General features: G+C 44.8%; 2 protein-coding genes across 5 annotated transcripts; one reads left to right on the top strand and one right to left on the bottom strand.

Annotated features, from left to right (window-relative positions):
- The first annotated feature begins 700 nt into the window (after positions 1-700).
- extl2 (exostosin-like glycosyltransferase 2) lies at positions 701-3780 on the top strand. Its single transcript, XM_080010332.1, has 6 exons — positions 701-909; positions 1400-1863; positions 1974-2044; positions 2142-2257; positions 2353-2839; positions 3663-3780. Exons 1-5 carry the CDS (start codon positions 905-907, stop codon positions 2774-2776), a joined length of 1080 nt encoding a protein of 359 aa, XP_079866458.1. The 5' UTR covers positions 701-904; the 3' UTR covers positions 2777-2839; positions 3663-3780.
- Positions 3781-4757: 977 nt separating this feature from the next.
- On the bottom strand, positions 4758-10350 carry parla (presenilin associated, rhomboid-like a). Of its 4 annotated transcripts, XM_080010331.1 has the most exons (10): positions 10267-10350; positions 9346-9550; positions 9081-9179; positions 8869-9001; positions 8677-8772; positions 7941-8090; positions 7622-7692; positions 7416-7517; positions 6924-7021; positions 4758-4899 (listed from the first exon to the last, which is right to left on the bottom strand). In XM_080010331.1, the coding sequence occupies exons 1-10, from the start codon at positions 10347-10349 to the stop codon at positions 4782-4784; spliced, it is 1155 nt and encodes a 384-aa protein (XP_079866457.1). In that variant the 5' UTR covers position 10350; the 3' UTR covers positions 4758-4781. The 4 variants fall into 4 exon arrangements, with proteins under 4 accessions (XP_079866457.1, XP_079866454.1, XP_079866455.1 ...); XM_080010328.1 differs by having other exon boundaries at positions 8677-9001; XM_080010329.1 differs by having other exon boundaries at positions 8677-8992.
- Between the last annotated feature and the right edge of the window lie 4612 nt (positions 10351-14962).

Genomic DNA, 14962 nt, shown 5'->3' with positions numbered 1-14962 from the left:
AATAAATTGTCAACGGTGAGCCAAAAATGTTTATAATGAATAATAACAATATAGAAGCAGCCACATGACCCGTCTCTCCAAACAATAACAACTTTTAATCATGTCTTTACAATGGATAAAACGCTTTATTCATCGGGGTCAGGGAAATTGGAGGCACACATGTCAACAAACGATCGATCAAAGTAAAGTAATAAAAATAAAAACTGAAACATATATTCAGTGTATAAAATGCATTTTGAAAGAGAAAGACGATAACATACAATAAAATATAACCTGAAAGGTAACAGTAAAACTCGGTATCAGGTATTTCCTTGTCGTTTTAAACAGATCCGGGGAGGAAAAAAAAAACCCCCAAAAAAAACCTCTTAGCGATTTGAACCTGATTTCTGGACGCACCGGTCCCCGTACAAAACCACAATTGAATCAATACGAAGAACTGCGAATGAGAACCGAAGGGGCCGCCGAGGCCGGGTGCCGGTGCGCGCAGCCCGCGGGGGGGCGCCGCCGGTCGGACGACCCGCGACGGAGACCCGAACTCAAACAGCGCCCCCCCCCGCCTCCCCCTCCCGGAAAGCGACGTTTCAACGCCGTTTCCGCTTCCTGCGCGCTCAACGAATACTCAAAAACACGCGAAAGAGAAGCCCCCCCCCCCCCCCCCCCCCGCAGCGTCGCGAGGGCGCCATGTCCAGCGAAACGAGCGTATTCGCAGATCCGATCGAGGCGTGAATCATGTCTTCGGACGCATATCGAGCGCGGCGACTGCTTTTCGAAAAGAAGCGCCACTTTGATCGCCCCGGGAAAAGTCTGGCCGCGCTTTGCTCTTCACCTCGAAGCGCTTCGGCGGCAGCGGAGCAACAAGGCGGGCTGCGTCAACTGAAGAAGCGTGATCACCAATGACAGCAGAATGAGGTGAACCACAAAACAGTGAATCGAAATGCATATGAAATAGCTGACCCGTAAGGTTATTTACCTGTTCTTTGCTTCGGTTTTCACTTTTTTTGAGAATCGTCCAGCGATCCTGAAACTTATTTGCGTCCCGTGCGCGCTCCTCCGTGCGCCGCGCATGGGGCCGGTGGCGGGGTCCGCCTTGATTTGATCAAGCAGCGTGGGATGGTGTGACCCAGGGGCCAAGAAAAACAACAACGACAAATAAATCCATACTTTGGGAAAATAGGTTTACCTGAAAAGTTTCCCTTTCTAGTGGAATACACCCAACACAGACACTCCTCACACCTTAAGCATCTCTAAATTGTGAATCTGGGAAGAAATTGGAATAATTGATGTGGTTAGTACTGTGTGTGTGTGTGTGTGTGTATATATATATATATATATATATTTTTTTTTTTGTCATTTAACATTAATTGTTCTTCCATCATGTATTTGTTTGCGTGGTCTGCAGGGTCCTCCGTGGATGGGCGAGTCTCCGACGGGGCTACGTAGTTTGGCCTCTGCTGCTGCTGCTCCTGGTCGGCGCAGCCCTGACGGCGCTGCTGCCCTCGGCCGAAGAGCAGCGTGGCGCCGGCGTCCTGGGAGCCGCGCGGAGAGCGGCGTCCGAGGCGGGGAAGCAGCAGCAGCAGCGGGCGGCGGACGGCCACGTTGGCGGTACGGAGGGAAGCGAGGAGCGGTTCACCATCGTCGTCCAGACGTACAACCGCACGGACATCCTGCTGAAGCTGCTGAACCACTACCAGGCGGTGCCGCGCCTCCAGCGGATCGTCATCGTGTGGAACAACGTCGGCGAGCCCACCCCTCGGACGCTCTGGGACTCGCTGGCTCCTCATCCCGTCCAGGTCGTCTTCAAGGAGCAGAGTAGCAACAAGATGCGCAATAGACTGCAACCCTTCGCTGAAATTGACACAGACGGTCAGTGCGTTGCTACGGGGAGCGACCGCGTCCCGGCGATGGGTGTGTGTTGGTGTTATGTCTCGAGATTCTCACCCGCTCCGTATTTGTTTTTCATTGACCATCTTTAGCGGTGTTGATGCTGGATGACGACACTCTGGTCAGCGTGCCTGACATCAGTTTTGCTTTCTCCGTCTGGAAGGTACTTTTGAAATGACGTTGCTTCGTGCGTAGGTTGCGTTGCTGTCGTGTTGAACGTGAAATCACCATACGCTTTGTGTTCTGTATTTGCTCAACAGCAATTCCCAGATCAGATCGTTGGGTTCGTTCCTCGTAAACACGTGGTCACGGCGGGGGGCGTGTACAGCTACGGTAGCTTTGAGCTGCAGGACCCGGAGATCAGCGGGGGAGACAGGTAGGACGTGAGCTTTGACTTGAACAGCACATTCTCAAGTCACATTGTGTTGCATTGATCCCTGACCTCATTTTGTTCGTCCTTGTCCAATGCAGGTACTCCATGGTGCTGATCGGCGCTGCTTTTTTCCACCGCCGCTACCTCCAGCTCTTCCAGGACCAGCCTCAAGCCGTGCACGCGCTCGTGGACGAAACGCAGAACTGCGACGACATCGCCATGAACTTTGTCGTCTCGATATATTTAGAGCAGCAGTCGGGGACCTCCGGCTCCTCCAGGTCAAAGGGCCACGTGCGCAGGCCCTCTGGGGTCTTCGTCAAGCCCGTGGACCTCCGCAACCTGGAGAAGGACGCCAGCAGCGGCTACCTGGGCATGTGGCACCGTCCGGAGCACATGTTGCAGAGGTCCTACTGCTTCAACAGGCTGGTGCAGATCCACGGCTCCATGCCGCTCGGCTTCTCCAACCTGATGCTCTGCCAGTTCGGGTTTCCCCGCTACGCCAACCACCTGGACAAGGGCTGACGGAGAGCTGTTGGGGACGATCCAGAGAAGGAATGAAGCAAGGCGGATTCAAGAGGCCTTCTGGTAGGTCCAAAACGCTCCCTTAACGCTTATCATGTTACAAAGTAGTGTTTGATCATGGAGTCTCTTAGCCTGTTAACCCTCTGGACACTGAGCTATTGTGAGCGTTTTTCACTTCACCAAATTTAAGCTCATATTAGACTGATTTTCCAGTTTTTTGACAGTAAACATGAAGTGTTTTCTATCTCCAAATTCAGCACAACCTAAGCTAGGCGAGTATCACATAATCACATTCTAACTTCACTTTTATGCTGTTTCCGGGATTGCTGTCCCTATTGGCTGGTAGAGCTCAGGACATGACATCACTTAGAGGCGACATTAGATCTGTAAACTAAAGGACGAGCGTAAGCCCAAAAGAAAGGCATAGGAAGAAATCTCTCCAGATATGCATCGACTTGCGGACTCTATAGCAACAGGCTTCTATTTTTGTGAGTTTTTGGGGAAAAAAAAAAAAAGATTTGCACACGGGATCGTATACGCTCCTATTGTGCTCAGATTCAGAGGTTTTACCAGCCAGTGCACAACACAGGAGATTCAGATGAAGGATATACCTGTAGAATGATGCATAACGTACTACCTTTACAGTCAGAAATGTGTTTTACATACCACTGTTCATTGACTTTGACATTGATTTGTAGGTGAAGCCAAGTTCCTTTGAAATATTATGTTTACAATTCCTATTAAAAAAACAAAACATTCCTCGTCCAAAGAAAATAAAATCCTCTTCATGTAGTTTAGTCCAGTCCTCACAAAATTATTTGAAAATAAATGAAGACCATTCAAATAATAGAAAGCTTATTTGTCCCTGTGCTTACACTGTTCATAGTGGTCTAATGATGACATCGCCAGGACAACTTTAGACGATGTGAAGTGAAAGGAACGGCGCAAAAAAACGTCCAAAGATGAACATTTTTAACTGTTTATTCATTCCTGATGGGGCATTCAGAACGGAAAATAATTGTAATCGCTGCCAAAGCTGTATTAATCTCTGTGGTTACATTGTATTCTGAGCAGTTTACAGGTTACAGTTCTATAGAAGCTATCAGATGTAGAAGTAGACAAGTGTGGAAAATAAAAGAGTTGGAATTTGTAAACCTGTATATGTTGAGCGACTGACCTGCCAAACAGATATGCTATATTTGTGAATTTTATGGTGCGATTAAGTATTTATTTGCACAGGTTTTTACGGTTATTCTTTTTTTTTTTTTTCCTCCATTCGTTTGTGTGGTCCAAGATAACATTTTTGAAAATACAATTCTGCTTGTTAAAAATAAAACAATAAAATACTCATTGTTCAAATGATTCGCTTGATTCCTTTCTGTACAGACAATTGGCATTAAAAAAGCTTAAGTCTGAAAACAAGAAATGATAGCTGGAAGTGTGAAAATTACATCCACAGTAGCAGAAAGGACTCTGTTTTTCCAGACAAACACCAAATGTAAACCATATCTCTGAAAATAATCATTTAGATCAAGAATCATTTTTTCTTTTCCAGAAACAAACAATATTGAAGTCGTCACAAAATAAAATCCTTGAGTAGGTTCACTAGTGTTTCCTCAAACAAATAATTCCATGATAACTCTTGGACATATAGTAAATTCTGGGAATACAACAATGACAAAAAGCCATAATTAAGGTTAATAGATATTATTACACTTTCATGACGTACATGCTTTTGATATTTAGATAAAGAATTTCCCCGATGGAATCAGGCAGGGAACAGCGTCCACTTGGAACAGGTTTGAAACAATGACGGATGAGACGACTTTGTTCTTGCATAGCTTCAGCGCTTCAAATTATTCTGCACCATGAACATCTGGATTACAACACCAGTCTCCACGAAGTCTCTACGTACTGTTGCATCAATTCTAGACCGTAACGGTTTGGTACCAAAGAAAAAAATAATAAAAAAATCTGTTTTCACGGAAAAAACTCATCTCCTTAGTCACAGTGACCCGGGTCCTCCTCCGGGTTTCCCTCCTTGAGAACGCACATTGTGCCACAGTTTGACCAGAGGTTCCCTCTTCCTCCAGATCAGTTTGTGACCATACACTATGTACCATCTGCAGGAGAAACGGATAAAGATAATAAAAAACAATCAACCAGGTGACAGTTATACTACTGTTGTTTGAGAAGTTGCTTACTGAAATATTTAATGACCTTGTTTACTCAAGTCATTTATTGTTATACATTCGCTAGAAGCAGAAACGAGTCAAATTGGCCGACCTTTACCCCCCAAAAAACTGGAATGCAAAAACTGCTTCGCTTGAAATAATTGACGTATCTGATCTCCTTTAGAGCTCTTGCTTGTCAAGGGAAAATCGAGGCATTTGAATAAAACAACAGCAGCATATATTGCATATATTTCCCTGTCATTCAAATTCATTTGAGCAAAAAATATTTTTTTTTTTTTAATTTTTTTTAATATTTACACACACACACACACACACACACACACACACACACACACACACACACACACACACACACACACACACACACACACACCTACCTCACAAAATGTTAGGGATATTCAGCTTTCAGGTGAAATATCAGGATGAACCTAAAATGCACTATAACCTTTACAGGTGAACTTAATTTGACCTTCTCTAAACTTTTGAATGCACATGTCCAACTGTTCAATGTTTCAGTACTTTTTGCACAACTTGCTGTTCTCTAACAAGGAGCTGAACGGCAAAAAAAACAGGTGTTTGATCCATGAATGGACCAATACATTTCCTGGTTCAATTAGAATTGGTATTGAAACAGTCCTCTTCATCATGCTGTTCACATGTTGACATCATGAGACCAAGACGACGCCTAACAACTGATCAACAGTACCTCGCCATTGCGAGGCTTCAAACAGGATGTTCTCAGAGGGAAGTGGCCACTGAGCATAGAGTGTCACAGAGTGTCATCAGCAGGTTGCAACAGAGATACAGAGACTGGAAGAGTCACAGAAAGGCATAGAAGTGGCTGTCCTTTGACCACATCCCACACTGATGACCGCTTCATTGTGAACAGTGCCCTGCGGAACCGGATGATGAATGCCACTCAACTCCAGGCACATTTAAGGGAGGTGAGAGGCACCAAGTGTCACGTCAGACCATTCAAAACCATTTACATCAGCGTGGCCTGCGTGCTAGACGACCTGCAAGGGTACCTGACCACACCACCAGGCACAGGCATCATCGTCTTGCACGGGCCAGGGAGCATTTACGCTGGACGAGGGACCAGTGGCCTCAGTGCTGTTCTCTGATGAAAGTCGATTCACGTTGAGCAGAAATGATGGCCGCCAACCATGTTGGAGACGTCAAGGAGAGCGCTATGCATCAGCCACTGTTGTCACCAGACGAGCCTTTGGTGGTGGTGCTGTTACAGTGTGGGCAGGTGTGTCTAGTTAATACAGAACTGCCCTACACTTTGTGAATGGTACAGTGACAAGCCCATACTACCTGAACAACATCATTAATCCAGTCATTGTGCCCCTGCATGAACAACACAGGCCTAATTTCATCTTCGTGGACGACAATGCTCCAGCTCATGGAGGTCGCATCATTAGGGAACGGCTGCTGGAGACTGGGGCACCTCAAATGGAGTGGCCTGCACTTTCTCCAGACCTGAATCCCATAGAAAACCTATGGGGTCAGCTGAGTGGCCGTGTAGAGGCTCGTAACTCTGTACCCCAGAACCTCAATGACCTGAGGGCCGCCCTTCAAGAAGAGTGGGGGGCCAGGCCTCAGCAGACAATAAGTCGACTTGTGAACAGCATGAGACGTCGTCAAGCTGTGATTGATGCTCAAGGGCACATGACAAGTTATTGAGACATTTTTTGTTGTGGTAAACCCACCACTGTTGTTGGCTTTTGTTTCAATAAATTGTTTGAGATGAGGAAATCACCATTGCATGCTTCTACTTAAATGCTCTACTTTCATGATATAATATCACTGTAGCGTGAACTTTTTACATTTTCCATAAATTTCACCCGAAAGCCAAATATCCCTAACTTTTTGTGAGCAGTGTATATAAAGATATATATATTATATATATATCATAAGATCATCCAAGACAGATGCTGGCCACTCACATTCCAAAGAGGGCTCCTCCCAGGTGAGCCGCGTGGTCAAACAGCCGCCATCCCATGACGAGTCCTGCCGTATCCATGGTGAGGAGAAATTTCAAAGCCTAAAGGAAAAAGAATGAAAGGAAAACTCACACACACACACGCACGCACGCACACACACACACACCATTGGATAAATGCATGCCTACTACTACTTACACATCCACTCACACACACTGGACACTAAGCACAGACACTCTGCTACACCTGCTGCCTGGAGTGGAAACAGACCAGAGGGGAATGTTAATGTTCTGCTAAGAGTCAATCGATCGAAAAACACACACGCATGCATTCAGTGGCTTTTAATACCCACGCACGTACTGCGCGCACACACACACACACACACACACACACACACACACACACACACACACACACACACACACACACACACACACACACACACACACACACACACACACACACACACACAGCTCCAATGCCTCTGTCACCTACATTTCCCGCCGTCAACGTGACCATGGGAAGAAGGATTAAGCCCAGTTTAGCCTCTGGGACCTTGGCGCAGACAGCGGCCAGAACCGCCATGACCGCCCCGGACTGAGGTCCAAAGAAAAGAAAAACAGACATTACAGATAAAAAAAATATATATCATCGTCGTCGTCCTGCATTTTAGGTTCGGTACGTGAACAAGGCCTGCTTACCGCCCCTAAAGAGGGATGCAGCCGCAGAGTAGCAGTCTTACACGTGTAGCTCACCATGTTGGAGATCACACCTGAAAAAGGCAAAAAAACAACAACTGTACTTTATACTTTGAATGATAAAACAACATGTACTTTCTTAATTAAAATCCTTTTTTTTTCTTATTTTAAAACACAGATAGTGGTGAAATACATGGAATTTTTATTTCCTGTTGACATCTTTTTTGGGCAATTACAGACAGCAGTGGAGAGAGACAGCAAATATTGATGTCAAAACACAGAGGGAGAGAAACATTAATATCAACAACTTCCCTCTACCCACCGGCGGAGAGGTAGAATGCCAGGAACTGCTCCCTCCCGAGGAGAGAGACGATACTGGAGGAAAATGTCCACAGGACATACATGTTGGCCACCATGTGAATGATGGAGTAATGGCTGAAGGAGGAGAGGACCATGGGAAGGCACCGCGTCCCTGATGGTGAAGGAGGAAAAAAAACAAAAACAAAAGACAAGCATTTAGGGGCAGTTTTACAGACAAAGTTTAATCTAAATCAGGACTACGATAATCCTACTTAAATCAATCCAGAAATTAAAAATGCCTTTTTGAGACGTTGCCCAATTTGAGATGAATTAGTCCTAGACTAAGGTCATGAAGGGCTAGTCAGCTCCTTTGGTCTGGTCTTAGTCTAAATAATTCCTTTTCTCTATTGTTGAGGTAAACCCAGGTTTAATTTAATTTTAAACCAAGACCTGGGCGCATCTAAGTCTGAGACTATTTTAAACCGTGGCTGAGAAAGGCCAGCATTTCAATTAGTCTGGATTAAAAGCGTGATTTCGTCTAAGATGAGGTCTCATCTGCGGCCGCGAAAAACCGCCCCACAATGTTCCGCGGAAGTCCCCAAGTACCGATGTGTTCACAAAGTATTTGGGCTATTACAGTAGAGAGGGGCGTCCCATTCAAATCCACTTCCAGCTACAGCGCAAGGAATGAATCACAAGGTTTCTTCGGCCTTTCCGATCTGAACTCAAAGGTGAAAAGGCAGAAAGAGCACACTCACTGGCAGCCGGGTTGGAGGTAAAGTACTTAAGCATGGACCTTTGCATGGATGGGATTCGCCAACAGCAGAGGACCACGGCATTCATCGCTATAATACCTGAGAAATTTAGTGAAAACGGACAAGCAGTTACTACCCCCCACAAAGCGCAGTTAGACTGACGTTCAAATGATATGGAGGTGGAAGCGATGTTACCGGTGGCCGTCCTCTGGCCCTCGGTCAGGCTGCTCCAGAAGTCGTCCGCCGTGGACATCAGCAGGATGAGCTGTTTCTGGAAGTCGCTCAGCTGATTCCACCACTTGTGCCAGTGGGCCATGTCCTGGGACCCCTGAAGCAGACATCGGTCCAAATAACCATTGTTTTCCTCCCATTACATCCAAAGTGCACACACGGATGACGGGCCTCACATCGATCGGCTTCTCCGGCTCCTTCCTGGCCGTGTTGACTCGGGACTTCAGGGACTCGTACTGCCAGATGGCCGACACGCCAAAGGAGCAGCCTGTAAACTGGCATGGAGTCAGACAACACACGCGCACCATCCCACGGTCCCTAACCCATCACGTCACGGGTAGAATCTCCATTTCATGTGTGTGTCGTGTGGTTGAACACACAGGGCGGTGCGGGGGAGGAAGGGGTGCGGGGGGGGGGGGGGGGGGGGACCAAGGGACGTACCCCTATTGTGAAGAGCAGGGGTTTGAAGAGCGACGGCCTGGGCGCTTTCGGAGGCGGCGGCGGTCCGACGGGGGGAGCCTGCGCTTTGACCGGCGCTTCGCCGGCTTTGGCGAGCTCCCCTTCTTGGGGGACGCTCCCTTTCTTTGTCTCGGGCCTTTTGGCTTCCCTCCGGAAAGCGCATCTCTGCTGGTAGAAGGTGTTTAGTCTGCTGGGAGGACAAAACATCCTTTAAATCCAGGTTCAACTGAGAGGCACGCACTGTGCTGCATATATCTCCCCGTTGATGCATATTTGGTCGGTGTATATATCCACGAAAAGGCCCTTTGTGATGTTTGCAACTGTGATAAGAGCTTGGATTCATGCACACAGACGTTTGACTTCACAGGCGACTGGCGCACGCCTCCCATCGCATCACTCGGCTGCTGAACGGTCGCCAAAATCACAACATCACATTTTTTGGACGAAAAGCCTCAAGTATTTGACAACATCGGCGCTTTCGTTAGATGTTCACGCGGCGGGAATATTTGAGAAATAACGATCGGTAATGTGGATATTTATGACCTTCGATATTTGTGATATTGGCGGAAAATCCCTCTTGAGTTTGAAAGGAAACATGATTGTGGCATCTGTCAGCTCAAGTCATTGCTATCAGGCGATTGTGTAATAACCGTGACAAGGTGACACATCTATTTCACTGTGACGCGGCCTCAAGTCGGCGAGACCGTCAACCCTATCGCGATATTAGGAGAACCCCAAACGATAGCTAGTCTCATATCGCGATATCGACAAGTACCGACTGCCACTGATATTATTCTTATTATCACGCAGGACTCGCAGCAGATGCTTTTCCAATGGCGGGCAGGCGAAACAACAGACGTGATGAACGGGGAGGGTTGGCTTGTCCTGCGCTTTTCAGGTCACCTGCCGTTGGGATCCGCCGTCTTTGTCGGTCCGAGCAACTGCGTTCGGCTCCACCTCGGAACACAGCGCCTCAGTGCCGCCATGTTGGAGTGACCCCGCCCCGCCCCGGCAGCACGCCGCGCCCACCATTACGTCACTTCCGCTGAGAACGAGACTTGCGTTTGAAAAAAAAAAAAAAGAGTACATTTATTTTTACAACTTAAACATTTGAAATTAAAAATGTTTGGATTTGAATTTAAATGTACGCAATTAAACTGTGTTTCTTTGTTGAGGTGTTGGTCGAAAACAACAACACAACATAAAATGTCGATATATTGAGTCTCCATAAATATAAGCAAAATCGTTTATATGTATATTTACGCAAATTTGGTTAATTTATATTTATTACGGAGTATCACGGTTTATTGCTTATTGTTATTTTTTATAGGTTTGCATATTGATCTTTTAGTTAATTTTTGATTTATTGCATATTGCCGTTGTTTCCACTTCATTTTTATGACTTTGACATAATTCTTTTATTATTATTGTCTACCTTTCGGCTCTGCTTAATATTTGCAATACAGAAAAAAGGTGATATTAGGGCATTCCCAATTGATAATTTTCAATATTCAATAGTTGCCAAATATATTATTTTTTGATATATATTTTATAATATATAATATATTATTATTATCTTTTAAACCATATCATTTTTGATTATACTATTTAGCCAGAATAAGATACGCGCATGCGCAGTTGTGAAACGCGATTAAACGTTCCTCATCTCGAAAGGATGCTTGCCTGACCTCTAGTGGAGCATACACGAATAGACCTGGGTTTGGCTGAGCCCCATGAGGATGAGAGTGGGAGATTAGTCACAGGGGAACTATAGTGGCACGTTCAAAGCAGGGGAGGGAAAATAGAATGAAATAGTTGGTGTCAGAGGGTTAGAAAGAGAGTGACGGTCGACAAAGAGGGTGGCAGAGAGAAAGAGAAAGAGAAGGCGCGGATATCAAATAGGAAGAGACAGCTTGTGTGTGTGTGTGTGTGTGTGTGTGTGCGTGTGTGTGTGTGTGTGTGTGTGTGTGTGTGTGTGTGTGCGTGTGCGTGTGCGTGCGTGCGTGCCTGCGTGCGTGCGTTCATTTTTGGGACTGTAGCTAAGCTGTATTGATGGCAGCAGAGGCTCGTTTTATTGGCATCTGGACAAGTTCCCAAAAAGTTCCCAGGCATGCCCGTGAGTCCAGAAATAGGTGAAGAAGGTGGACTTTGCATTGAGCCAGCTGCACTGCAGTGTCTGCAGAGGAAGCCACCGCTCCACTCCTTTCCTTGTTAAAACACCCTCACCAGCAATGCAGTTACCACACATGGAAGGGAATGTAAAACTTGATTCACTCGAGTTGAATTAGAGCAAATAACATGTTTAAGTATAATCTCAGTCTCATATGTACTGTGATTACCCGTGTGCGAGAGAGGGAGGGGAGGGGAAGGGAAAGGAGAGGGGAGCAGTGTGCCTTTGCTGGTGTGTGAACTCCAAGGACACATTGCCAAGTTAGATGATATCCTCTGGTTGTAGGTCTGGGGCAGTGGGAACGGGCGGGTGGGGTGGGAGATGTGGGGGAGGAGGAGCAGGGCGAGGGACAGAGAGAACGACAGGGGGAAACAGAGAATAAATGAAAGAGACAGGCGAGAGGTTATAGGACAGAAAGAGGAGGAGAGACTTGAGAGAGCAGAAAGAAAGAAAGAAAGAACGAAAGAGGAGGCATGATAAGAGACGACCAGAGGGGGAGAGAGCGGGGGGGTCATAAATATTTGAGTGGCCCCAGAAGTCAACTTAGGTGAGAGCTGTTGGCGGTTTCATTTGATTGTTTAAGCGTAAACCTACAGCTGTGCTGCGGAAAAACAGTAAATACAGCCTTCGCACGCATGTGTACAAACACACCCACGGATCTAAACAAGCACACACGCACACCCACACACACACACACACACACACACACACACACACACACACACACACACACACACACACACACAGACAGTCATCTGCGTGAGGAAGCACAATCATCATAAATGATTTCGATTAACAGATGTTTAGGATAATATGTTCATGCTAATTATCATGTAATGATGGGCAATATGACAATAATGACTTTATTATCGAAAAATATATTTGTTACTGCGTAATGCATTTAGGTATTAATATAATTAGTTCCTTATAAACAACCCTTTTTCCACCTGTTTGTGTTCTATTTCCATGACAAAATCCTTCCCCAGAATTTTTCTTTTTTTACATTTCATCATCACAAAATGATTCAACATCCTTACTATTGACGTACAACTCATATTGCATATATATTTTATATATAACTGATAATTAAATGATGCTAAGGAACACACTGTACATGTGCTAAATTGTCGCCCAATCATCTCTCTCTCAGCGGTGGCGGCGAGGTCTGTAGAGGACTTTAGCTTGCTCTCCAATCAATACAGTACATTTTCCCCTGACATGGGTGTTCTCTTTCAGGTCCTCTCATTGATCCACCACCAACAGACGCCAACCAGTGCTGCCTTTCTCCGCCAAAGGGCTGTCAAGGCCTCAGTCACGTGAAGCTGTGTTTGACACAGGAAAATGCAAACAATTGGTCTGGCTCTCTCCACCACAACCGTGTGTGAGTCAGTAGTAGCACCGTGGACTGTCGCACGAGTGGACTGTAACTCTTTGGACTGCTCCTGTGTCTGTGGGGATTCTGATCCACACACTGATGTGTCCTGTTTAGCATGATTTGGCCTTGAGGCTTCAATTTCAGCCCCGAGGCTCGAAACATCTTATACCAGCATTCCAATCTTTTTATACCATCAGGGGAAACTCTAGCTGTTATCATAGCACCCAATCAGAATGCTGACGGAGAGCTTTCCAAGACATTGATCAATGGGCCGGTTAGATAATACTTCCCTGTGACTTGTCTTATTTCTCTCCTCACATGTCCGAATATCGATTTTTAGATGTGTAAGGGAGCCTGGCCTGTGAACGCATGTGGTATTCATGGCCCCCACGCTTTCTTAGAATGGGATCTTATAGGAATTGATGACATAACATCACGGACTGGCATTCCAGAAAATTCCACATCAAACATCCATATAATAATAAAGCAATGCAACTGAAATTAAAAAAAAAAAATCACAAACTCGTTTCAGCAAGTTGAAATAGATGTTAAAATTTCTTGTCTGCAAAAAGCAAAAAAACGGTCTAGTGGTGGGCAAAGCACTTGAATCGATGTGAGACCAGAGCACACAACGCTGTGTATATCAGATCTGGCAACCCACGCTGACCACCAACAACTTCCTCAAGAGGCGTCGCACAAACACACCGCGCTGAAACAGCCAATTCGTCTCAAAATGTCCTGAAATTTGCCTTTTGTACAAAATGTCCGTCAGTATTCTAATGTTGCATCAAGAAACAGCCATAACAGAGAGTCAAATGTCTAGGACATAAGTATTGATCACTGAAACACAAATACACCTTTATGCCTCTCAGCAAATTTCCGTAACAAAAAGGCATCATTTCCATAACCTAGTGTGTGTGGTCAGCAGGTATTTGAGGACAGTCTTGCTGTGAAATACGACCACATGACACAGAATTCCCAAGTTCTGTTATCAAGGTAAATTATTTGCTCTAGGATCATTGTATTCACAATGTAAAATATGGTCAAGTGATACCAAAGCATTTTCTTCTCTGTTGGTTTCAAAACAATTTATATGGATCAAAAACATAAACAAAGAAGCAAAGGCAGGGAAATTCATATTATGTGTGTGTAGTATCTTAGCTTGATTATCTTAAGAAATGATATGCACCTTTATGACATCATTATATAATTTTCTATAAATGTACAGATTCCGATTGGAATGTCCAGTTAGACCGTGTCCAGTGTGCACTGTGGACTGGGTCACTTTGTAGTCTTTAGATGTTACCAAACTATAGATTTACGTGTATATTTATATAGCTTCTTACCCGGTAGATATTTTAAATCTGTGGTCCACATTACTTTGCCTGATTAATGAAAAAATAATAAAAAATGATCCTTGAAATGCCAGCGCGTCCCTCGAAAACACTGAAATGTGTGACCCAGATATGGAAGTTCAAGATCCAGCCAAGAGTCCGAAAAATAGAAGCTATGCAATGGTAATTACCCACAGAAATATCACAACATTTTCGTATTTCATGGAAACGGAACTAACTGAAAATGTAATCCAAGTATAAAACTCAACTCAACTTGACAAAACAATTAGGTATATTAGACAGCTATCGTAAATCGACGTAGATACATCATAATTGATGTCTACGAGACACAACAGCTACCGTCACAGAGACTCAGGATATAATTCAGTGCAACAAGGCAAGTTATAACAATGACAACATATAGTTAAAAAAAAACAAAAAACTTTTTTGTAATAAACGTTATGAATAAACATTTTCTTATAACTTAACTTAACAAACTGTAATGAAAAGGCCAAAAGTGTTTGTGATCTTCAGAAATGATTCCATAATAATAATAATAATAATAAATAAAAAAATAATAATAATAATAATAATTGTACAGCTCAAAAAGCCACAAGACAGCAGCATTTTTTTCACAACTTCTTTCCACACCCATGAGCAATAATTAGAATAAGAAGAATACATATAGCTGTAGGCATTAATACATGGGGTCCAGTATTG

Source organism: Zeus faber (assembly GCF_960531495.2).
Source record: "Zeus faber genome assembly, chromosome: 12".
NCBI lineage: Eukaryota > Metazoa > Chordata > Actinopteri > Zeiformes > Zeidae > Zeus > Zeus faber.
Note: the sequence above shows the minus strand (reverse complement) of the source record. Positions and strands in the feature narration are given on the sequence as shown.

What these genes read in the sequence shown, in the direction of transcription:
- extl2 (XM_080010332.1), top strand. An exon ending in TTGCTTTCTCCGTCTGGAAG is followed by an intron (nt 2,045 to 2,141) that starts GTACTTTTGAAA and finishes TTTGCTCAACAG; the next exon opens with CAATTCCCAGATCAGATCGT. An exon ending in GAGATCAGCGGGGGAGACAG is followed by an intron (nt 2,258 to 2,352) that starts GTAGGACGTGAG and finishes TGTCCAATGCAG; the next exon opens with GTACTCCATGGTGCTGATCG.
- parla (XM_080010328.1), bottom strand. Translation starts at nt 10,349, where the DNA reads ATGGCGGCACTGAGGCGCTGTGTTCCGAGGTGGAGCCGAACGCAGTTG. An exon ending in TCACGTTGACGGCGGGAAAT is followed by an intron (nt 7,022 to 7,415) that starts GTAGGTGACAGA and finishes TTTTTCCTTTAG; the next exon opens with GCTTTGAAATTTCTCCTCAC. An exon ending in GGAGGAGCCCTCTTTGGAAT is followed by an intron (nt 4,900 to 6,923) that starts GTGAGTGGCCAG and finishes TTTCTCCTGCAG; the next exon opens with ATGGTACATAGTGTATGGTC.